Source organism: Capricornis sumatraensis, chromosome 1 (assembly GCF_032405125.1).
Source record: "Capricornis sumatraensis isolate serow.1 chromosome 1, serow.2, whole genome shotgun sequence".
Lineage (NCBI taxonomy): Eukaryota > Metazoa > Chordata > Mammalia > Artiodactyla > Bovidae > Capricornis > Capricornis sumatraensis.
In genome coordinates, this window is record NC_091069.1 from 36447686 (window position 1) to 36472263 (window position 24578).

Here is a 24578-nt window from a genome sequence, read left to right on the forward strand (position 1 = left end):
TGCCATTGCTACAAAAGTGAATTTAATTTCTATCTACTTCAGAATAAACAGGCTACTCTTATTTGAGACATTCTCATTGTAGACCATTCTTGTTTTATTTACGAGGAATAAATAAATAATTCCTTATTGCCAGCATAATATCTCTTATTACTTTGTCCATTGCTTCCTGGTGAAGGCATACCAACATATCAGAGAGAAGACAGTTGCTGAAGAGAATATAAGTTCAGGTTGGAGTACCACAGCAAAGACACAAGGAGCTTCCACACCATGTATGCAGCCAGTTTCATTAAAAGTAAGCCTAGTAAATCGAGTAAATCCAGCATACTTCCAAATAACAGCTTCTATAAAAATTAACTAAGACCTGATATCCAATAATGTGTTTTTATTAAGTATGACTAGCAAATAGTACTAAGAATTATAAAGCAAGAATTGGAAAATTGATCATAATGCTTTAGGTAAGAAAAACTAGACTACCACGATAGCACCAGGTAAAAGGTCCTTACGTATTCTTCAACGGGAGAGCTGGACCCTGGATCTGAACCCCCATACAATTTCTAGAACCTGATGTATTTCCACATGTAAATGTGCTCAATCCTTCTCAGTGAATTCTTTTGTCATGTCCCAAAAGTCCTAAATATGTTATGCATGGATACCTGGGCCAAGTAAGCCTCCTGTCTTTTAGGGTCAAGACTGCTTATTTTTTAAGTTTTTAAAAAATATATTTATTTTTAAATAGTTGTGTATTTGGTCGCACAGGGTCTTAGTTGTGGCACATGGGATTTTTGATCTTCCTTGTGGGATGCAGGATCTTTTGTTGTGGCATGCTAACCCTTAGTTGAGGCAAGTGAGATCTAGTTCCCTGACAAGGGATTCAACCAGGGCCTCTGCCTTCAGAGCACAGAGTCTCAATCACTGGACCACTAGGGAAGTCCCAGAGGGTCAGGATTCTTAAATCAAGCCAGAGCAGCAGCCCCTGCTTCAGACTGCTATGGCTGGGAAGTCCACCATCAGGCTGGGCCTCGTGTTACCCTACTATGCCTTTTCCCTGTTTACAGAGTGGTCTCTTGTGCATTATTTCCACTCATTTTTATAACAAGTCAGGAAAAAAAAAACAAACACAGAAGTAAAATGACCCCCAGATCTCTCTTCAACTTATATCAGACCAGTCTTTCTCCATCTTAAATGAGTACAGATTATCTTTCCACTCTAAGGAGAATTACACTGTACTTATCTCCACTCAAGAGAATTTTATTTTATTCCTCTTTGCAAGGTCCTGGCTTTCCCTCAACGCTCTTCAAACATAAATTCTGAGCGGTTCATAGCTTTTCTTAAACAGAACCCATATTTCTTTAAGATGTGTCTTATCTGAACCATTTGATATATAGAAATCAGTGAGGCTAAAAAATCCAGATAACAGTAATAAAAGGTATTAATAAGAGGAAGTAGGAAATCAGAAAGACAACTTCACATACTCTTGGAGCCTATTTGGTCCTTACCCACTCAATTTACCAATTGAAAAACTGAGGCCTGGGCTCACATGGGCACCACTCCCGACTCTCAGAACAGTGCTCCCTGTGTTTTCAGAAGGGCGATCCGAGTCTCAATAACCTGACTCCACACCAACTGCCTTACCATGTAGCCCAGATGGCAAGCTTCATGCTGTGGCTGCCTTAGGAAGCAGTCCTTGACCTTGCCATCTGCCAAGAAGACGTGGGTGAGAGTAGGCTTCCCAGGCTCCATCTGAAGACATTGCCCTTCACAGATGCCAGGGGATCTTCCCGACCCAGGGGTTGAACCCAGGTCTCTGGCTTTTTCTGCATTACGGGGAGATTCTTTACCATCTCAGCCACCAGGGAAGCCCCACAGGTACCACAGTGGATATAATTTGGTTGTGTTATCGAACAGGAGTCCCCCAGCATTACTGGTGTGAGGATGATGCCCTGAATTTCTGAATACTGCCAGACATCTAATGAGTCTTATGTAGGAGAAGCCTGGGAAACACCGTGTTTCATGAGTTTGATGTAATGGAAAGAACATAAAATTTGTTATTCAAAAACTAGAATTCAAGATTTGACTCTCACATTCCAGCTTTGTAGACTCTATAGATGAGTAACTTACTTCATCTCTCTAAGCTTCCATCTGTGGGTCAAGAAATATTTAGTGAATGTCTATTTTATACTGGGCATTGGGCCAGGCTCCTGGGACATCACAATGCAAAACCCAGTCTCCTCTGAGTAAACGTGGGACATCATAAAGAATGAGAAAGACCCAGCTTCCTCTTTTCAAAGCCTACTGGTTAGCCTTAGTTTACCAACCTATACATTAGGTACACTAACACTATCTGTCTTGTTGTTTTATGAGAATCAAAGGTGATCATGAACAGAAAAACACTTCACAGACTATAGCTCTTTCCAGTTTGACTTGCTGGGCCTGACTGGCAGCCGCTCACCACAGGCCCTGTACGTGTACTTTCACTGCATCATCCAGCCACCTTTGACAAGAACTTCATAGATACTGTCCTGGGCAGCATCACAGCTTCCTTCCACAGGTGACGTCGCCTCACCCAAGCTCCCCCATTTTGAGCAATGATCCTCCCCAGACCGCTCTGTTGGGTGCTTTCTGTCCTCCTTACCCACAGGAGCCAGACCCTCAGATGCAGCTGCATACTTCTAGCTTCAGCTCCTACTGCTGCTCTTTCTGTTCTGTTTCTGGTCCTGTTTGCCTGTTCCCTGTGCAGGAGGAAATCTACAGACTGCCCTCCTAGCAATAAGTCAAAGGACACCTACAGTAACTATAAGGAAGTGTGTCTCTGAGGCCTAGTCAGTCCTCTGAGCCCTGCCCTTTCTAGAAAAGGGCCTTAAGAGCATCAGTTTTCCTCCAGACTTGCTCAGGACCAGCAGTATTAGTGTCTTATGGCTAATCTTACAAATTATCAGAAACTTCATGGTCTAAAGGTCTTCTCAGGTGGTGCTAGTGGTAAAGAACCAGCTCGCCAATGCAGGAGATGTTAAAAGATGAGGGTTTGGTCCCTGGGGAGGGAAGATCCCTTAGAGAAGGAAACAGCAACCCACTCCACTATTCTTGCCTGGAGAATCCCCATGGACAGAAGAGCCTGGTGGGCTACAGTCTATAGGATTACAAAAAGTTGGACACAACTGAAGCAACTTAGCAAGCATGCAATGGCTTAAAACAACATAGATTCATTATTGAACAGTTCAGGAGGTCAGAAGCCTAAAATGAGTTGGGGATGTATTCCTTCTTGATGAAAGCTGAGGAAGAATCCTTTTTCTTGCCCCTTCTGGCTTCTGGAAGTGGCCTGCATTCCTTCTCTCACAGCCTCTTCCTACATCTTCAACACCATCAGCTGCTGTGCTGCCACTTTACATGGAACTGTGTCCACCGCCGTGATTTCGGATGTTCCCTTGACTTAGATTTCAGTCTACAGTGCAGTGCACTGTAGATTACAATAGGGAATTACCAACTATTGATTTAGTGAAGAAATACACAATTCAAAGAATAAATGGAATTTTATTTATTTATTTTTATTTTTAAAATTTTTATTTTTACTTTATTTTACTTTACAATACTGTATTGGTTTTGCCGTACATTGACATGAATCCGCCACGGGTGTACATGAGTTCCCCATCCTGAACCCCCCTCCCACCTCCCACCCCATATCATCTCTCTGGATCATCCCCATGCACCAGCCCCAAGCATCCTGTATCTGTATCGAACATAGACTGGCGATTCGTTTCTTACATGATAGTATACATGTTTCAATGCCATTCTCCCAAATCATCCCACCCTCTCCCTCTCCCTTAGAGTCCAAAAGTCCGTTCTATACATCTGTGTCTCTTTTGCTATCTCACATACAGGGTTATCATTACCATCTTTCTAAATTCCATTTATATGTGTTAGTATACTGTATTGGTGTTTTTCTTTCTGGCTTACTTCACTCTGTATAATCGGCTCCAGTTTCATCCATCTCATTAGAACTGATTCCAATGTATTCTTTTTAATGGCTGAGTAATACTCCCTTGTGTATATGTACCACAGCTTTCTTATCCATTCATCTGCTGATGGACATCTAGGTTGTTTCCATGTCCTGGCTATTATAAACAGTGCTGCAATGATACAAATAGCATGCAATTAAAAGATCTTCAATCTGTTTCTCTCTGATTCATCTGGAGTCATCATCACATTTTCTCTGACTCTGGCTCTCCTGCCTCCCTCTTTAAGTCACTGGGATCCTTGTGATTCCATTAGATGCATCTGGAAAACCCAGGATTATCTCACCTGTGAAGTCCTTTTTACCATGTCAGTTCAGTTCAGTCGCTCAGTCATGTCCAACTCTGTGACCCCATGAATCGCAGCATGCCAGGCCTCCCTGTCCATCGCCAACTCCCAGAGTTTACTCAAACTCATGTTCATTTAGTCGGCATTGCCATCCAACTATCCCATCATCTGTTGTCCCCTTCTCCTGCCTCCAAGCTTTCTCAGCATCAGGCTCTTTTCCAATGAGTCAGTTCTGCACATCAGGTGGCCAAAGTATTGGAGTTTCACCTTCAGCATCAGTTCTTCCAATGAATATTCAGGACTGATTTCCTTGAGGATTGGCTGATTGGATCTCCTTGCAGTCCAAGGGACTCTCAAGAGTCTTCTCCAACATCACAGTTCAAAAGCATCAATTATTTGGCACTCAGCTTTCTTTATAGTCCAACTCTCACATCCATACAAGACTACTGGAAAAACCATAGCTTAGACTAGACAGACCTTTGCTGGCAAAGTAATGTCTCTGCTTTTTAATATGCTGTCTAGTTAATTAGTTAGTTCAGTCACTCAGTCGTGTCCGACTCTTTGTGACCCCATGAATCGCAGCACACCAGGCCTTCCTGTCTATCACCAACTCCCGGAGTTCTCTTAGACTCACGTCCATCGAGTCGGTGATGCCATCCAGCCATCTCACCCTCTGTCGTCCCCTTCTTCTCCTATCCCCAATCCCTCCCAGCATCAGAGTCTTTTCCAGTGAGTCAACTCTTCACATGAGGTGGCCAAAGTACTGGAGTTTCAGCTTTAGCATCATTCCTTCCAAAGAAATCCCAGGGCTGATCTCCTTCAGAATGGACTGGTTGGATCTCCTTGCAGTCCAAGGGACTCTCAAGAGTCTTCGCCAACACCACAGTTCAAAAGCATCAATTCTTCGGCGCTCAGGCTTCTTCACAGTCCCACTCTCACATCCATACATGACTACTGGAAAAACCATAGCCTTGACTAGATGGACCTTTGTTGGCAAAGTAATGTCTCTGCTTCTGAATATACTATCTAGGTTGGTCATAACTTTCCTTCCAAGAAGTAAGTGTCTTTTAATGTCATGGCTGCAGTCACCATCTGCAGTGATTTTGGAGCCCCCAAAAATAAAGTCTGACAGTGTTTCCACTGTTTCCCCATCTATTTCCCGTGAAGTGATGGGACCAGATGCCATGATCTTCGTTTTCTGAATGTTGAGCTTTAAGCCAACTTTTTCACTCTCCACTTTCACTTTCATCAAGAGGCTTTTTAGTTCCTCTTCACTTTCTGCCATAAGGGTGGTGTCATCTGTATATCTGAGGTTATTGATATTTCTCCCAGCAATCCTGATTCCAGCTTGTGCTTCTTCCAACCCAGCGTTTCTCATGATGTACTCTGCATAGAAGTTAAATAAGCAGGGTGACAATATACAGCCTTGACGTACTCCTTTTCCTATTTGGAACCAGTCTGTTGTTCCATGTCCAGTTCTAACTGTTGCTTCCTGACCTGCATATAGGTTTCTGAAGAGGCACGTCAGGTGGTCTGGTATTCCCATCTCTTTCAGAATTTTCCACAGTTTATTGTGATCCACACAGTCAAAGGCTTTGGCATAGTCAATAAAGCAGAAGTAGATGTTTTTCTGGAACTCTCTTGTTTTTTCCATGATCCAGTGAATGTGGCAATATGATCTCTGGTTCCTCTGCCTTTTCTAAAACCAGCTTGAACATCTGGAAGTTCACGGTTCATGTACTGCTGAAGCCTGGCTTGGAGAATTTTGAGCATTACTTTACTAGCATGTGGTTGGTCATAACTTTTCTTCCAAGGAGCAAACGTCTTAATTTCATGGCTGCAGTCATCATTGGTAGTGATTTTGGAGCTCCAAAAAATAAAGTCAGTCACTCTTTCCACTGTTTCCCCATCTATTTGCCATGAAGTAAGGCGACCAGATGCCATGATCTTGGTTTTCTGATGTTGAGTTTTGCCATGTAAGGCAACATATTCACAAATTCTGGGGGTTAGGACTTTTTTTGGTGGCCTCCATTTTATCTGCCACACCAACCCATAGGCTTCCTAGCCTCTCAAGGAGCTCTTCTTTCATCCATCCAGGGTGCCATACAGGTTTCCAGAGGCAGTGCTGTGGTCTGAAGAGTGACTTGAGCCATGGAACGGTCCAGATTCCAGAAGTCATGGCTAAATCTTGGGGAGTGGGTATATCTGTTGAGGCTGATGAGGATTTCTGTGGCTCACAGATTCTGTGTCAGGTACATGGCTGTCCTCTGTCTCGGATATGCCTACACACAGTCGTGTATCAGAGTGGGAACGAGCCTTAGTGGTAATCTAGTGTAAGACATTGACCTTACAAATGAGGAACCTACAGCCCAGAGAGGTAAAGTGACATCCCTTATGGCAGAGTTGCGATGAGAGTCCAGGTCCCTTCTCCCTCCAATTCTTGTCCTCCTTTCTTACTCCACGTGCTCCATGGGCAGGACTGTTAGATTCAGCTAAGGAAGGGCATAAGCATCACCAGACAACCACAATTCATCCCTTCCCACTGAAGGCTTCCCATAGATGGCAGAAGAAACACCCTGGGAGAGGCTTATACTGATGGGGAGGCAAGAAATACTTCACTAGATACCCCGAAAGCATGCCAGCTCATTAAGGCAAGTTCTCTGGAGCTCAAGTTCCAGCTGCCAGGCTGGCACCAGAATCTCATTAGGATGAAATAATCACAAGTCACAGCTCGGTGACCTCACTTCTCAGGAGATGAGGGTTACATTTCTGTGGGCAGAATCAGGGAACCAATGTGGCCTCTCATGGTGAGTTCCAGGGGAAGGGCAGGGATAAGAGGCCACAAACAACACCACTGACTTTAGTATGATAAGAAGTGTGTTCAAATGTAACACATGAGAATTCCCTGGTAGTCCCATGGACAGGAGTCTGCCAGCCAATGTAGAGGACATGGGTTCAATCCCTGGTCCAGGAAGATTCCACATACTGTAGGGCAACCAAGCCTGTATGCCACAACTACTGAGTTGTGTACTCTAGAGCCATGCATCACAACAAGAGAAATTTGCATACTGCAACTAAAGAGTATCCTGCATTCACTGCAATAAGAGAAAGCCCACACACAGCAATGAAGGCCCAGCCCAGATAAAAACAAAAAAATTAATTAATTAAAAGTAAAGTGTAAAATCCCATTTAAAAAAAATGAAAGGAATCCGCTGCACTGTTCTCCACAGTGGGTGTATCAATTTACATTGCAACAGGTTTCCCTCTTCTCCATCGATGGCAGTAGTCAACACAACATTGTAAAGCGATTATTCTTCAATTAAAAAAAAAACAACAACAAAACACACACACACACACAAAAACACGGCACAACCACCCGAAATCCTTCTGATACATCTGAAGGGGCAAAGATTGAATTGAAATACGAATGTGAACTGAATTGAAATGTGTTGATGTCATTCATACTTACGTGCTGCACTTAGTCCCTGGGTGAATTCCTGAACCTCATGCACAAGTGATTACCTTTTGTAACCCTCCAAGCATAAATCAAGCACAAATAGGGTCCAGCAGGGGTGCTCTGGACTTGTGAGCTGAAGTGAACTGCTGGTGCCTGTACCATACCCAGGAAGGCAGGCTTGCCCATTTGTTTCTCACTCCAGCCAGTACCACAGGCTTTTTTCGTGGTTGTTGTGGCAGAAAATAGCTAACATGTTCCCTCCCCCAGGAAAGTCTAAAATAATTCAATAAGACATACCTTCAAATGAGAATTTTTATCCCCTTATATTAAAAAATAATGATGCTTTATCTTATTATGAAAGTAATACATAATAATGGACTCAAATTTGAAAATACTAAGAGTACACAGAAGAAAATAAAAATCACTGAAAACTGAGTCATCTAGAATAACTTGTGCTACTATGTTAGTATATTTCCTTATAGACTTTTTTTTACGTACATACACATTTTTCTCTTTTACAAAACAATTTAAGTAACATACATTGTTTAATCTTTTGAAAAAATCTAATAATAGGCCTTGAATACTTTCCCATGTTATTGTTTTTACATGGCATACATATAATGGCTGTATAATATTTAAGTATACTGCCTGCATTGCAGGAGACTCAGGTTTGACCCCTGGATTGGAAAGATCCCTTGGAGAAGGAACTAGCAACCCATTCCAATATTCTTGCCTGGGAAATCTCATGGACAGAGGAGTCTGGAAATCTACAGTCCATGTGGTTGTAAGAGTCAGATATGACTTAGCAATTAAAAAACAATAATATTTTATTTAACTAAATCCTTATTGTGTAAGCACTTGAATGAATTCTAGTTTTTCACTGCCAAGATACCTTTTTAGATAAGCTGGTAGAAAATATTTGGTTGCAACCCTGTTCCTCAGGTCTGTCAGGTAATGTTAGAGAAAAATATCTTTTGATTCTTGAGGGTGAGTTAGTATGTTAATAGTATTTAGACAGGAAGTGATTTCTTCCTCTTCAAACCATATTGATTCTGAAAAAAGAGACTAAATGGTCTTTGAAACTCAGAGAGACCACAAGAGCTAAACCTATCTATAAGGCCTTCTTAATGGAGAGTACCCAGCCAGCATGGCTCAGGAGATGGGAGGTGAACAGACAAGGAGAAATCTGCCCAGGCAACTTCCTAAAGGACTGGAAAGGGACAGATTCATCAGTGACTCTGGGGCTGGGTGACATGTCTTAGCAAATCCTGAAGTTCAGTTCCATTTATAGAGGACAGATGTCCTGCAGAGGCTCCAAAGTATGTGCATGATTACATTTACTTTAAAGAAGTAAGTACCAGTCAGAATGGCTGCGATTCAAAAGTCTATAAGCAATAAATGCTGGAGAGGGTGTGGAGAAAAGGGAACCCTCTTACACTGTTGATGGGAATGCAAACTAGTATAGCCACTATGGAGAACAGTGTGGAGATTCCTTAAAAAACTGGAAATAGAACTGCCTTATGACCCAGCAATCCCACTGCTGGGCATACACACCGAGGAAACCAGAATTGAAAGAGACACGTGTACCCCAATGTTCATCGCAGCACTGTTTATAATAGCCAGGACATGGAAGCAACCTAGATGTCCATCAGCAGATGAATGGATAAGAAAGCTGTGGGACATATACACAATGGAATATTACTCAGCCATTAAAAAAGAATACATTTGAATCAGTTCTAATGAGGTGGATGAAACTGGAGCCAATTATACAGAGTGAAGTAAGCCAGAAAGAAAAACACCAATACAGTATACTAACACATATAAATGGAATTTAGAAAGATGGTAACGATAACCCTGTATGTGAGACAGCAAAAGAGACGCAGATGTATAGAACAGTCTTTTGGACTCTGGGGGAGAGGGAGAGGGTGGGATGATTTGGGAGAATGGCATTGAAACATGTATACTATCATGTAAGAAACGAATCGCCAGTCTAGGTTCAATGCAGGATACAGGATGCTTGGGGCTGGTGCACTGGGATGACCCAGAGGGATGGTATGGGGAGGGAGGTGGGCGGGGGCTCAGGATGGGGAACACGTGTACACCCGTGGTGGATTCATGTATGGCAAAAACAATACAGTATTGTAAAGTAAAATTAAAAAAACTAAAGAAGTAAGAAGCAAAATAAGCTTTACCAATAATATTATATAGCTAGAAAAAATATATATGCATATAATTGATAAATACACCCGTAGCAAGAGTGCTCAGAAATATTTTACTAGTGAGGAATACAATAAAATAAAGTTTAGAAACCACTGCCTTAAAACAGAAACTCCATAGTAGACGAAGGGGACAGAACAGGTAGGGAGATTCTGGGAACCACTTGACATAGACAGTCCCAGTTTGGACCACCCCATTTGACACACGTGAAAAGAAACATCGTTCTGTTCTGGAGTGTGTGTGTGTGTGATTCCAATTACATTCTTCTTCTATTCCAGTTTGCCTATCTCTCTTGACTATTCTCCAAGCTTCAACAAACTGCTAAAACCAGAGGTCTTTGCTAAAGACTGCTATACAGACGAAGTGAGGGTAGCAATTACTGATCACCAGAAGCTAGGAAAGAGGCATGGGAGGGATTCTCCTGCAGAGCCTCCAGAAGGTGCCAACCATGCCATCACTTTGATTTCAGACTGCTGGCTTCCAGAACTGAGAAAACATTAATTTCTGTTGTTTTACGTCACCCAGTTTGTGTTTACTTGTTGCAGCAGCTACAAGAAACTAACACAAAAGGGTAAAACAGGAGTGAACCTAGACTAAAAGACCCCACTCTACCACTGTGGTCCCCTTTTCACCCGTGGCAGCTTCGCTAGGCATTTCAGAGCTCCAGAACAGTATTTTTCAACCTTTTTGAAAACTATTATGCCACCCAGATAAACATAAAAATCTCAGGAGCAGAGTTTCATTCAGGCCCCCACACAAAACAAAGCAAAAACCTGAGAATCAGTGCCCTGGATGAGAATTCAGTTGATACAGGAAGAACGTTAGCCCCTCCCAGCTGAGTCTACTCCTGGTCTTACTGTGTGTGCATCTGCGTGAAGAGTTGGGGAGGCGTTTGGGAGGGGGGCTGCTAATCTGCTTCCCATTTTAAAGCTAGGATTTTGCTAGAGATCAAAATCTTATCTTGCTGAAGAAGAAAAATATGTTCCCTTGACTGCATTCCAAAATACCAGAAGGAGTAGACATTGAACATGCCCCTGGCACTTCTTAAAAAGTCACAGAACGCCTCAACCTGATGATTCCTCAAGATTTTATTAATTTATAATATTATGTTCCATCAAGATCATCACTTTTTATTATCTTGCTGCTCTGCATTGTATCTCCCTTATTATTCTCAGCTACAGGGGCCATAAATTAAAATCATTCAGAATTTATACTCCTACAGTTCATTATCTATGATTGGTATTATCTCACCACCTTCTCTGGCCCCTCTATATTCCCTGACAAGAAATATTGCAATAGAGTCTAAATACCATCCAACCAATAAATGTTGAGTTAAAGAAAAAAGGGGGGGGAGTGGAAAACCCTCTACTGAAGGGTACTCCATCACCCCTTATCTCCATCAACAGCAATTCTTTCTGTCCAAATGACAGAGAAATAAGCTTCTAAACAGCTGAGAGTTAGGTCCTTGCTCTGCTCCTGTCTGGACTGAACATGTCATTTTCTCTTCCCTTACCTTCTTCTACTCTTTCCCTGAAGGTCAAGGGACTAATGCGTCATGAGAAGCAACCCTACTTCAGGGAACAAACAGGCAGCAATGTAATCGATTGACTTCAAAAACAACAGGTGGTCCATTACTTGAAATTTTGAGCACCTCTCAGTGACCTTCCAGAGGCCAGAGGCAGCCCTGCAAAAGCTGGGAGGCTGGTCTTTTGTTTCTAAGACTGATCAAGACAGAGTATAGATCCCTCTACTAGACCTCAGGAAAAATAAACACAAGTATCTGACAATGGTGAGAGTCCCCCAGATTACATTTGGATGTGTTTGCTCACTAAAAAACTTGATGAAGTAAACTGGTGCATCCACAGAAGCTTTTGTCATGATTGTTCCATCAATATCTTCAGAGATGTGAGATCCTACCACACTAGGAAGAGCAATGAAAGAGAGATGAAAGTTGGCAACACTTGCTAAAAAGTGGATATTCAAATCCTGACTGATCCTGAAAGAAAGCTGAATGGCAAACTGGTGCTTTTGAACGGTGGTGTTGGAAAAGACTCTTGAGAGTCCCTTGGACTGCAAGGAGATCCAACCAGTCAATCCTAAAGGAAATCAATCCTGAATATTCATTGGAAGGACTGATGCTGAAGCTGAAGCTCCAAATACATTGGCTACTTAATGTGAAGAACTCACTTATTGGAAAAGACCCTGATGCTGGGGAAGACTGAAGGCAGGAGAAGGGGACAGCAGAGGAGCAGATGGTTGGATGGCATCACCGACTCGATGGACATGAGTTTAGCAAGCTCCAGGAGTTGGTGATGACAGGGAGCCTAGCATGCTGCAGTCCCTGGGTTTGTAGAGTTGGACACGACTGAGCAACTGAACTGGACTGAACTGAGTGATTCCTACAGTGGGAAAGTTCACATTTAGTGCATGTCCTGGCCTTGGGATCTAGCTTTTTAGAAACATAAAGCCCTCAATATATATCCACTTTCAGGACCACTGCAAAGTCAGTATTTCTTCCTCCCCTCCTCTCCTTCCTTTTTTCCCCCCTTTCACGATACTCAGCATAACATGCAGATGCTAAAAATCATAAGACAGAGCGTAGGGGAGGAGACACAGGTCAGAGTGTGGCAAAATACAATCTATTGGCACTGCTTTAAAACTGTTTAAAAATGTAAAAAGCATTGATTTTCAAAGTTATAAAGTCTGACACCACCATATCTGGAGATAATTGCCACTTGTCCTTCTCTCCTCATCTCAGTGAACTTTGATCATAATTCAACAGTTATCAAATAAAAAACCTATGATCAAAAATGCATGTATACACAGGACTGTTTCAACAGGTTAGGCATTGGGATCCAGAGACATCACTAGCAGTGGCTGAATGTGAGTAAGCTTGAAAAAGGGTCCACATCAATAGTACAAGAAACCTAAGAATCACCTGAGAAACTTATACAATCATAAAATAAGAGCCCCATGGAAATCAAAGTTGCAGTGACATACTGTATTTCATCTGCCAGATGAACAAAAATGACAAAGCCTGGCAAAACCCAATACTGGTAAGGACATAGAATCCTGGATGTACTAATACATCACTAAAGGGAATATAAGCTGGTGCCACAACTTTGGAAAATACATTGGATTATGTATTGAAATGGAAGGTGAACCATGTGACTCAGAAATTCCACCCCAAGTTCTATGCTCTAGGGAAACCCTTGGACATGCACACACTCCAAGAGGCACATAGTGGTGCTGTTGGTAATAGCATAAACTCAGAGACAACCCAAATATCTAATAACAGTGGAAGAGACAAACTGTGGTATTTTCATGTTATGGATCCAATACAAAATGAACCACAGCTATATGTATTAAAATGGGCAAATCACAAAACACTATTCCATTTATCCAACAGGTTGCAAATCTAATCAATATGTTGTTTGAGGCTATATACCTAAGGGGTAAGGCCACAGAGAAAAGGAAATGCATGATTAAACACAAAGTGTGGGGTAATGGTTACCTCTGGGGAAAAGCAGAGATTTTTTTATCTAGGTGGGGGAAGAAAAGGTTGTAAAGGAACGGACCACATTCACATTCTTACGCTTGGTGATGAGAATCCAAGTACTGATTATATTGTAATCTTTAATCCACACATATATTTTATGTCTACTTTGTTGTACATGCTTGATTTTACAATAAAGTTTGAAAATCTACAGATTCCTAGGCTCTACTTCACATCTACTGAATCAGAATCTTAGGTTACAGCATTTAGACAGTATTTTTATAAGTTCTCCAGAAGATTTGGATGCACTTTTGGGTAAGAGCCACTCACTTACACACACACACACATTACACATCAGTATCCAGGTGAAAGCAGCTTTAAATACAAATCAAAGTCAAGAAATGTCAAAAGTGTCATAAAAATAGAAAAGGTCATCCTGGGAGAGTGTGAATAAAAGAAAGAGGCCTCACAGTTCAGGGCTCCAGGCTGAGGGGGAAGCCTGGGAGCATTAGTTACTAGTTTTCAGTCCTCATGAGCTTCCTTGAGCCTTGTTCCAAAGGTTTGGATTGATCTTGAAATTGAACTTGTAGCCTCCTCTCCCTTGTATAGTCCAAGGCATGGAAAGGCACAGACATTAAAAACAGGTTTCAAAAGAAACAGGATAGAACAGGGATGGAAAATTCACAAATTTCAAACAGAAATAGACATCGCATCCACACCCTGGACCACTCAGGACACTTTGCAGTGTCCTCTACCCTTACCTCTGGGCATTTCCTTGGAATGCTCCGCCTCAGGCCCATCCAACAGGTCCATCTGAGAGGCCTCCTCAGAAGAAACATGGCGCCAGGACCAGCTCTGGTTCCCGAGGTTGTGCAGTGGAGGGGAATACTCCAGCTCACAGGGGAAGTCAAAGCTGCACTCCAGACCTGCAAGGAGCAGTCCACGGTCAGTGGGGCAAACTGTCTCCCAGATGTGACCTTCCAGCCCCACTCCTCCACTCCGGGAAGTTGGCCTCCATCTCATCCACAGCCTTCACCCGATCCAGGTGTGAGGAGCTATAAATTTCACAGGCAGCTTAGCTCCATATGGATGAGAAGGAGACTAAGAGAGAGAAATAGTATGCTTTGTATAACTCAGATTATGAGAGATGTCTTCAGGGAAGGCAAGTAGGAAAAAAGAGCTAAGAGGTTGAACCATGAAAAGATTTGCATCCTGTCAAGTTACTTGGTGACATGAAGAAGGCTTGAGGTCAACTGGTCAGAGCTGGGCTTTGCACCCAGAAAGGTGTGAATCTAAGTCAGGCAAGAAAATTAACCTCTCTGGCTTCAACCATCCTCTCTTGTACATTAGGGATGATCATTTCTACCTCTGGAGATTGTTGTAAGAACCAGCAGGATAACACAACATCTACACACACAACTGGTGCACAACTGATGCTCCCCAAAGATTCTTATCAGATTCCTAAATAAGAAGAGAAGGCCAAAGGGAACTTAGGCTTCTCACAGCCCTGTTTGCCAACCATATCATCTATTCTTCAACCACCCTCCAGGGAGGAGCGCCAAGGCTAGGAGAGCTAATCTGAGTTCTACTCTCTCTTGGGGAGGGAATAGGGAAGGTCACTGATTAGGGAGAGAGAGAAGAGGCAAGAAGAGGCCGTGCTCTGGGACTTTGTATCATCTTTTCTGGGCTTCTTTGCAAGAATCATCACTGGATCCAATCCTTTCACATCTGCTGCCCTACTTTTAGGATATACTCACCTTCTATTTCCCTTGCCTTGCTCATTATTTTCTACCCAAAGTGGCTGAAGTGTTTGTATACCTAGAAGGCTCTCAAGGCTTGCTCATGGATCAACAGAATATGTGCCAAAAAGCAAATTAGTCATCTACTCTTTACTTCATCATCTCCATCTTCTTTTAGCCCTGGAGATGTGAAGAAAGGGAAAATTTGACATAAAGACCATTGAATGGGACTTTGGGGAATTTTGTTGGTATCCAGGCTTCTCACATTTGGTTGGTATCTTCTTCTCACATGTAGAACTTGGTGCTCTCATTCATAAATAAGAGGTTTAGACTCAATGATTCTAGAAACAATTACCCAGAGAAACCTAGGTTCCAGCTCCAACTTTGCCATTGATTTGCTGGTTACCTTGAATAAGCCACTTTACTTTTCTGGGCCTTAAGTTCCTCAAATACAGAATGAGACCCACACTAGATGTCTTCCAAAGTTCCTTCTTGATTTGACTTTTTTAAGATTCCAAAGTCCCTAGTCTTAAAGCGTTATATCTAATTTATTAAATCAATCTGTTTGGTGGTGCTAATGGGTAGTGTTTAGTCGCTAGGTTGTGTCTGACTCTTGAGACCACATGGACTGTAGCCTGCCAGGCTCCTCTGTCCATGGCTTTCCCAGGCAAGAATACTGGAGTGGGTTTCCACTTCCTTCTCCAGGGGATCTTGCTGACCCAGAGATCGAACCTGTGTCTCCTGCATTGGCAGGGGGGTTCTTTACCACTGAGCCACCAGGCAAGCCACTAATGGGTACTAACTCCCAATTATCACTGTGCATTGTAATAGCTGCTTCTGGAGCTACTGTTACCTTGATCTCCAAGACAAGTTCTCTGTTGGGAATTTCAGAAGGCAGAGGAGAAGTAGTGCCAAATCTAGTGCCAGTCACTGGAATGTCCTTTAGTAACACCATAGAAGCTGGCCCTGCCCTGGATTGGGAGTAAAATAATTCCTATTGACACTGGCCAAACTAAGTTTAGGGGGGGAAGGAAAAAATCCTTCAATTATCCTTCTATTAAGTATCTTTCTACTTCTCAACCAGCAGAGATTTATGTACCAGCTGCTCTCCAGAGCTGCCATCCTCCTGGTCCTAAGGTTAATACCACTCGCCCTTTCACGATTCAAACAATTCACCTTTATAATGTCAAGCTGAAACAGGCAGAGCTAGGCTTGTTTGAGTTGACATGCCACTTGCTGCCTACATATTTTATCAGCCTTGAAGACTTTCTACATGCTTCTGAGGGCTGAGCTACTGCTATGAGCTAGTGTCCATGAATTGTAGGCTGCCTTTATCTTCAAGAATTGCTTGCTAGGTCCCCAGTTTCAATAACAGAATGCAAAGAGAAGAAAAAACCCAACATTTTGTACTTTGTAGCACAAAATTATCCTTATAATGAAAAGTATAGCCATTAAGCCTGGCTCCTCTGTCAATGATCAAAAAGACCCAACCACATTAGCGGAAGATCAAGTCAGAAGGTGGCCACCTCCACCCCACATCGACAACTATCAGCGCCTTTCCCAGAGCTTCAACTTCTGAAGCCCATCCTCCATCCTGACTTTTCTTCTCCAATTAAAGTCATCCTGCTTCCACATAGGACAGAAGGGCAGCATGCCAGCTCAGACACTGCCTAGCAAATGTGCTCTGTGCGCATGTTACACAAACAGACAACAGAACGTGCAATCCCAGCCTCAAGTATCATCAGTCCTTGAATCTTTGACCTCTGGAGAGACTGACGATCGGTTGTGTATGGATCAGATTCTGCCTAGTAAAACAGGCCAGGCAGATACTCCTATTATCAAATAGGTTCGTTTTGAAATTCATACTCTGAGGCAGCTTCTCTTTAGCTGTCAAAGATGTACTTTGTGCTTTAAATAGAAATGGAGCCAACATTATTGCTTATTTGGGGTGAAATTAGATTGGGCTTTTCTACATTCTGATTTAATTTCTTATAAAATTTCAACACAGGTTTCTTCTGACCTAGCTTTAGTGCCTTTTGAGCAATAATATCTGGGACTTGTCTTCCCTAAAAATGGCAGATTAAGGCTCATTTTCCTTAGGCCTTTTCTGAGTTTCTAGATCTAGGGTGTTTCTTGGATCTCTCTCTTTAGCCCTCCTTGACTCTGTCCCCAGGAGGTGGGTGCTATAGAGTCCCTCTTACAAATAGGACTCAGAAGAACTAAGGGCTTCAGTGAAGTGTTCAGCCTTAAGCAACCCAAAATGGCTGAACAGGCCCATGCCCAAGGGGAGGGGTAGAAACAAACATTCACCAACCCCAGCTGTCGGCCAGGGACTGTGCTAAAGAGATTTCTTATATCACTATATTTAATCTGCTGAACAAATTAACAAGTGAATTGTGTTTTCTCTTTAAAGCTGAGGAAACTGAGACTCAGAAAGTTTACTCTACTTGTACAAAGATGAAAGGACTGCCCTGAGGCAGAGCCAGAATGTGACCCAGGGCCGACTAATGCTGAAGAGCTCACACCTCCACAGCTTCAGAATTTTAATCCAGGGCCAACAGATCAAATTAAATAATATATGAGAAAGCTATGAAGTGCTATGTTTTGGTTATTATTAGATACTGTGTCTGTAACTTTGTCATATCCATAAAGGCTTCTATACTACCCTAAGGGGACAGATCTATATTTCATCTGTGTCAGGTCCAAGACTGCACTTTTCACATATCCGTTTGGAACCAGGAGAATCTAACTACTGAGAAAGAGCAATGAGAAAAAGACTTTCCAGAACCTGCTAATCACATAGTTGAAATCACTGTGACCAACAGAAAGTCACTTCCATCATGGAAAAAAGATAAAGTAATGGAATCTTCTGGAAATAACTGGCCTGCTGAGAGGAGTATCAAATGCTACCGAGGCAAAGGTCTTGGTAGAGCAGTGAGGGTGTCTCCAGGCTCAGTCCTGCACACTGCAGCTGAAGGGCCTCAGCATGTCCACTCCTTTTTCTGCACCTGGCTTTCTGTAATTTGAAAATGATGGTGCGTATCCCCTCTCTGATGCTCTCCATTTCTGAAGTCGGTCATTCTACAGAGCTCACCGTGAGCCAACACAACCAGACTTACAGACTGTTGGTCCCCTCGCTCTGTCTGCCTCTAAATGAGGGCCTGCTGTTATCTCTAGTGGGCTCCCCAGGAAAGGAGGTGCAATGTGCAGCACACTCCATAGGCACTCAGTTTGCATCAAGATTCTCAAAGAATTAAGAAGGAGAGTTCAGGCAGATTTTACAGATGACTGCCAGGGTGAGTGTGTGTGTGTGTGTATTCACACATTTTTATCTGTCTGTACCCATATTCTTAAATCTTCCAGGATATGAGTTATATTTCTAAAACTGAATTAACAGCTTCAAGAAATTGTTCTAGTATAAAACACAGCCATTCAGAAGAATTGTTCAGTAACCCATCAGAAAAGCCCTGTGGTGGCCCTTCCCAGAGAGATTCCCAGTTCCCTTGGCTGTGGTGAGCTGGCAGTGACCAAGCACTTTGAGACTGAATCTGGACTCTGGGAAGGTGTGTGACTACCACAGCGATCACGCTCAAGGTGGGAATCTTCCCAGCCTGAGCCACAGGAAGGAGACTGCATGGAAGTTTCAGGCACTGTCCAAGCATAACAGGGATAGCAGATGTACTTTGGACTCTAGAGTCTTCTCTTGGGTGTACTTAGAAAATCCCACAGTCTTCCTTTATATCCAGACTGACCTCAAGCTTCCCCAAATCCCTTAGATCAAGATCCTTTGTACCTCCTTCACCCTAACCCTATAAATGCAGAGACCTCCCACTAGTTTCCTAAGTTTCCTTTAGACAACCCAAATTAAGGGACCAACAGCCTCCTTTAGACTTTAAGACATGTCTTCTGAGGCTGGCTGGTTTCTAGAGGCCACAGGTGGCAGGTGCCAGCCTGGGCAGGTTCATAAGAGCCCATTGGATGATGTTGCCCAGCCTCAACCCAGCACAAGGAGTGGAAAGCAAAACCACAGAGTGAAAAGCAGAGTCATAGGAAAAAGAGAGAAACAAGATGTTTATCAAACCCATGATACTTCACCCCTCTTCATTTGTCTCTTATTACAAGTGTCCCAGGAGTCAAGCTTGGACTTATGTTCTCGACTCTGGCAGCAAGGAGTGTATGTTTATAGAAGAGCCCATCTCTCCCTGCGGGAGATGGAGAATAATTCCTCATAATGGATAGCATGTACTGAGAGTTTAACATGGTCAGACACAATGCCAGGCACCCTATATCACTATCTTATTGAATTCCTATCAACTAAATGGGATTCGTATCTCAATTTGATAGAGGAAGACACTGGAGCTTAGAGAAATGAAGTCACATCTGAGGTTACTCACATAGGAAGTGACTGACTTGGTTTCCACCTACCTGCTTCCTCAATGGGACCCCAAGGCCTTGACATCAGTAGCTCACTAACAGGAAATTATGAATTGAAAAGGCAGCAGAAAGACTTCCCCTCGTTCAGAGCCACAGACACCAGTAACAGTCAAGACCTGCAGTGAGGCAAGACAGGAACTGGGACAGGCAGGGTCAAGATAGAGGCCAGACAGGAACCAAAGCACCTGAGCTGTCCTTAAAGAGTGTCCTGCTCCCCCCTTCACAAAGCCAGCCCTGGGATACCCTAGGCGAGGACCGAGCCAGTGTGTCCATCCCCAAGAGCCAAGTCTTACTCCCAGTGGGCATGACTCAGAAAGTCAAACCTACAGCGGCATTAAAGTCTGGGACTCCATGTTCATGTCTGTTTTTCCTGATATCCTCTGCGGTGTCCTTTCCATTTCTTGGCCAGGCTAAGGGTCTCCATTAAGGGAACTGAGAATGGGATGGGCAAGGTTTTTGGATTATCAGGGGCCCATGACAGAGTTTATTCAGCTGTATACTCAGCCCTGGGATCTGCATTTGAAAACAGAATTAACAGGCTTGCTACTAGTTTAACATACGGCAACACAATTGTGATTTTTGCCTCGGGGTTATTTTCCTCCCTCTAGTCTTGATCCAGTGCTTAGCTGCCAGGATGCAGAGAGCCTGACATGGGGCCTGAAGTCTCTCATTTCCTGAATGGTGGTCTCTATGGTCCCACCCAGCTCTGCAGTCTTTTCCTATGCATACTTGCCCATGGGTCTTATTAAGCAACTTAACACCTTCAGGACTGTTTCTCGGGGATAGAGCACAAGTCCTGAGATTTGACTCCAGTCCTGCTACTTGTCAGCTGTGCAGTGTGGGGCATTCTCTCCTTCTCTCTGAGTCCTAGCCATCTCAGTGATAAGGCTAGCTTACCAGGACTGGGAGCAGCACTCAATGAGAATGATGCATGTCTTTGGAATGGAGAAATCCCCAATGCACATTAGCTGGTTCAGAATTTATCCATGCCCTTTTGTACACAGCTTTCTGTTCACCATGAGAAACAGTATTTACATGGGGCAGGCAACCAATAGCACATGACCACTTCCTTAGTATTTTGTTGTACCACAGGAAGGTTGGTGTTTCTGCCTTAAGGTGATATTTGCAGTCAGCTGTTAGAACTTGAAGCAACATTTGAGGTTGTTTTTCCCATTGGACAGGTGAAAACATCAAGACCCAGGCCAGGGAAGATTTACCCAGGATCATATGGCTGGTCAGGGAGTCCTTCACATACAGAGTGGAGGACATCTCTCCTGGCTGTGGAGGCCTCTCCGAATGGCATCCTCTCCAGGCAGCACCAGGCCTGAGCCAGGTTGAAAATTAGTTACTGAATCACCAGCTCTCACCTCCTCAGGCTTGGCTTATTGGCACATTTAAGCTAAGGCTGTAATGATTCATGGGTGGCATTACAAATGCCAATGTATTCCTGACAAGCTTGATTTGTGTATTCAATAAAGAACCATATGAAGCACCATACACATGTGGCAATTTTCTTGTAGGTGACCTTTAGAGGTCATAAAATAGAGCTTCATATTTGAAACTTCAGTTCATTAGATAAAGCTCCAGGAACCAGCAGTCTTGAAATACTGTCAGGCCTTAAGAATTGAATCCAGCTCAAGAGAACTCCCTTGGCTGCCACCAATCCTGAGGCACAAGGTGGGGTCTCCTTTTCTCAAGAGATTTCCCAGAACTTTCCAAATGTTGACCTCAAGATCATGAAAGACCCTGAGGACCATCTTAGAGGAAGACACTGAATCCAGAGCTATAGAGGAGCTTGCCAAAGGATGCACAGTGGGTGAGTTTAGAATTGTTCTAAATTCCAGTTCCTAACCTGGTAATTTTTACTATTATCACTCAAAGCTGTGAGTGACAAACAAGTTAAATGATACCTTAAAACAATTTTTAAAATTCTAAAAAACCCATACTGCATTTTTCTGGAATAAGCTGCATACATAGCTAGGTTTCAAATATTTCACAATGATCTAATGGCTAAAATAATCTCCAATAAGGCTTCCTGGCTTCTCTTCTGCCAACAAGCTGCTTTTTGGTGGTTGCTGGAAGCTCCTGCTGGACAGCAAGTCTGTGCACAGGCCAGAAGCTATGTGAAAACAAAGGGAAGAGAAAAGGGTGGTCTAGGAGTGAAGTAGGAAGATCCTCTTTTGTCCTGTTTTATATGAAAACCTCAGAGGGGCACCAGGGTGTCTGGGCAGTAAACAGAGACATAAGCTCCAAACTGGGGTCTGACTGCTCAAGGTGAAAGCTTGACTCTGTCACTTACTAGCTGCTACCTCAGAGCAAATTGTTTAATTTCTGTGTGGCTCGATTTTGTTTTCACTTTAAAGTGGGGATTAAAACAGGGGCCACCTCAAGGAATTATGAGGAAGATGAAATGCAATACACACATCAAGCACCTGGCATGGGGACTCACACACACAGTCTGATTCTTACTAAATGATGGCAAGCCTTGTTCTTGCTCTCCAGTTGGCTCCAGGCTCAGTCACCACAGAGCAGAAATAAAGGGGCGCATGTTCAGCAATGAAGGCAGAACTATGTAAAACCTTGTTGAAGCTCCTCCTCACTTTGACCAGCTGATCAAGCTTTCCTTTGGAAGTGAAGTCACGCTAAACCTTGACTAAGAAGAGCTAGGTTCAAGACCTGGCTTGAGATATTACTTCAAGCAAGTCCTTTAACCTCTCTAGGCCTCAGTTTCCTCATCTGAAAACCGAGGTAGCAAGTCCTTTAACCTCTCTAGGCCTCAGTTTCCTCATCTGAAAACCGAGGTAGATGATCCTCAGATCTCATCCATCTCCATCCTCCTAAGACTAATTTCACCTTTGGGCATGGCTGAAACAAGCTTTCTAATCTGGCTCTAGCCAGCTGGTCAGCAGAATCCCAAGAGTCCTGACTTCCAGCTCAGGCTCCTTTCTCCTTTCTCCTCTGGGTTTTCTTCTTAAGGAGCACTTAGCCTACCAGTCATCTTCTGTGTTAATCCACCAGCTACCGTCAACATTCTGGTCACACTCTTTACGAGGCCTGCCCCCTGCTTGCACTCCCCCACCACTATTCACTTGGAGGGACCCCAGAACTAAAATCATTCACTTCCTCCCCACCAGCATCCTCCCTACAACGTATCTGGGAACCAACCACCCAATTTAAGACATCTGCTTGGCTCACTTATAATCAAGATGCAGCAAAAAAGGGCCAAGTCTCCTTCAATCAATCAATTATATAAACACAGCCTCAGAAGACAGTCTCAGAGGAGGGAGTGTGTGTGCATGCATGCCCACAAGGGTGGGAGATCAGCACAGAAAGCTCAATTCTCATTTCCCTTATCTGTGGCCATAACAATATTACAGATTGAAGAAATGGGACTTGGCTCTTCATTCCAGAACAGAAAATTAGAAATAATTTAAATTCTGAAGTTAATAGCCTCTTAATTTTACAGATAGGAAAACTAAGGCTCAGGAAGGTGAAATAACTTGGCCAAAGTGGCATAGCCCAGGTTCTGGAGGAGCAGAAAGCTAAGACTAAAGTCCAAATTGGGCTTCTAGGCCAGTTTTCTGCCTGCAATTTCCAGGAAGCGTTTATGCAGAACATGGTATCTCTAGCAGAATGAGGCCAGATCTAGAGAGCATGGTGAAAACATGTTCTTTGTACACTGCTCAGCATGGCAGCCACCCAAATGGGATCATTCCTGAAACTAGATGGTTGGAGGAGATCTCTGAGTAGTGTGGCAGCCCCAACAACCGGAGAAGGCTGAGGGTCCTGGGAAGTCCCGACCTCATGCAAGATGGCCCTCCCCACTCACTCATCTGTATCTGCCGGTGAGGACCTCCTGAGTGTTGGAGGTGATCATGAGGTTCCTCTCTGGTGCCAATCTCAAAACACAGGCTTCCCTAACACAGACTCTGTGACCTTCAGAAACTCCTAATCCGGTGGGAGAGAAAGACTTACTCACACCTGACTTTCACCATAAGCAGACCTGCGGAAGCCATGGGAACTCAGAACAAGAGAGACCTGGCTGGAAGGATCACGGGCTCATGGAAGAGGCAACTTTGGGGCTGCAGTTTGAAGGGTGAAAGGATTTTGGCAGATGATAAAGATTTAGCTAGGAAGTTTAAGAATAGAGGAAGGAATGAGGTTATTCCAGGGAGGGTGAGGAATAGTTTGCTTATTTTCATGCAGTCATGTGAATTTTGAAGCTGGACTGCTCAGCATTAAATCCCAGCTCAGAGAGTATCATGGTTCAGGATAAAGTGCTCTCAGGTTTCAGAGGACAAAACTAGGGACTTAAGAGTTTTAAGGAAAAATATTCTAGCAAATAGAGTCATGCCACCAAAATGCAGGCTATTGGCCTCTCACTGGAGCAGCTCTCATTCCCCTTCAGAGAGCATTAGGGAAGCACCTATGCTCCAACACATGGAATTCTGTCCCCACAGCTAATCCTGACAGTGATGCTCTCAATTAGGAATCATGACCATTCCCACTCTTCAGATGACAAAGAGAATCAAGGAGAGTGGTTGTCACTGACGGTAAAATCACTCTTAAGAATCAGAGCTGAGACTGAAATTCACATCTCGATCCCAACTGAGCTTCTTCCCCATCATTCAAACAGAGGCTGGAAGATGTCTTGCTTCCATGTCACAGAGGAGATTCTCATTGGCAACTAGGAGGTGAATGAAAGATCTATAGCTTCCAAACCTAACCCTACAGTCCCCACATCCCAGAATCTTGTTTTTCAGCTCTCCAGGGGACTTCCCTAGTGGTTCAGTGACTCAGACTCCACACTCCCAATTCAGGGAGCCTGGGTTCAGTCCCTGGGCAGGAAACTAGCTCCCACATGCCACAACTAAGAGTTTGCAGCTGCAGTTAAAAGACCCTTCATGATGCAATGAAGATCAGAGATCCCACTTGCTGC

General features: G+C 43.4%; 1 protein-coding gene across 1 annotated transcript in view; it reads right to left on the bottom strand.

The window, feature by feature from the left end:
* The window catches only part of ALK (ALK receptor tyrosine kinase), a 734717-nt gene that overhangs the window by 476968 nt on the left and 233171 nt on the right, over window positions 1–24578 (bottom strand). The window contains exon 3 of the mRNA XM_068966737.1: window positions 14228–14392. Coding sequence (XP_068822838.1) covers window positions 14228–14392 — 165 coding nt within the window. The remainder of the gene's footprint in view (window positions 1–14227; window positions 14393–24578) is intronic.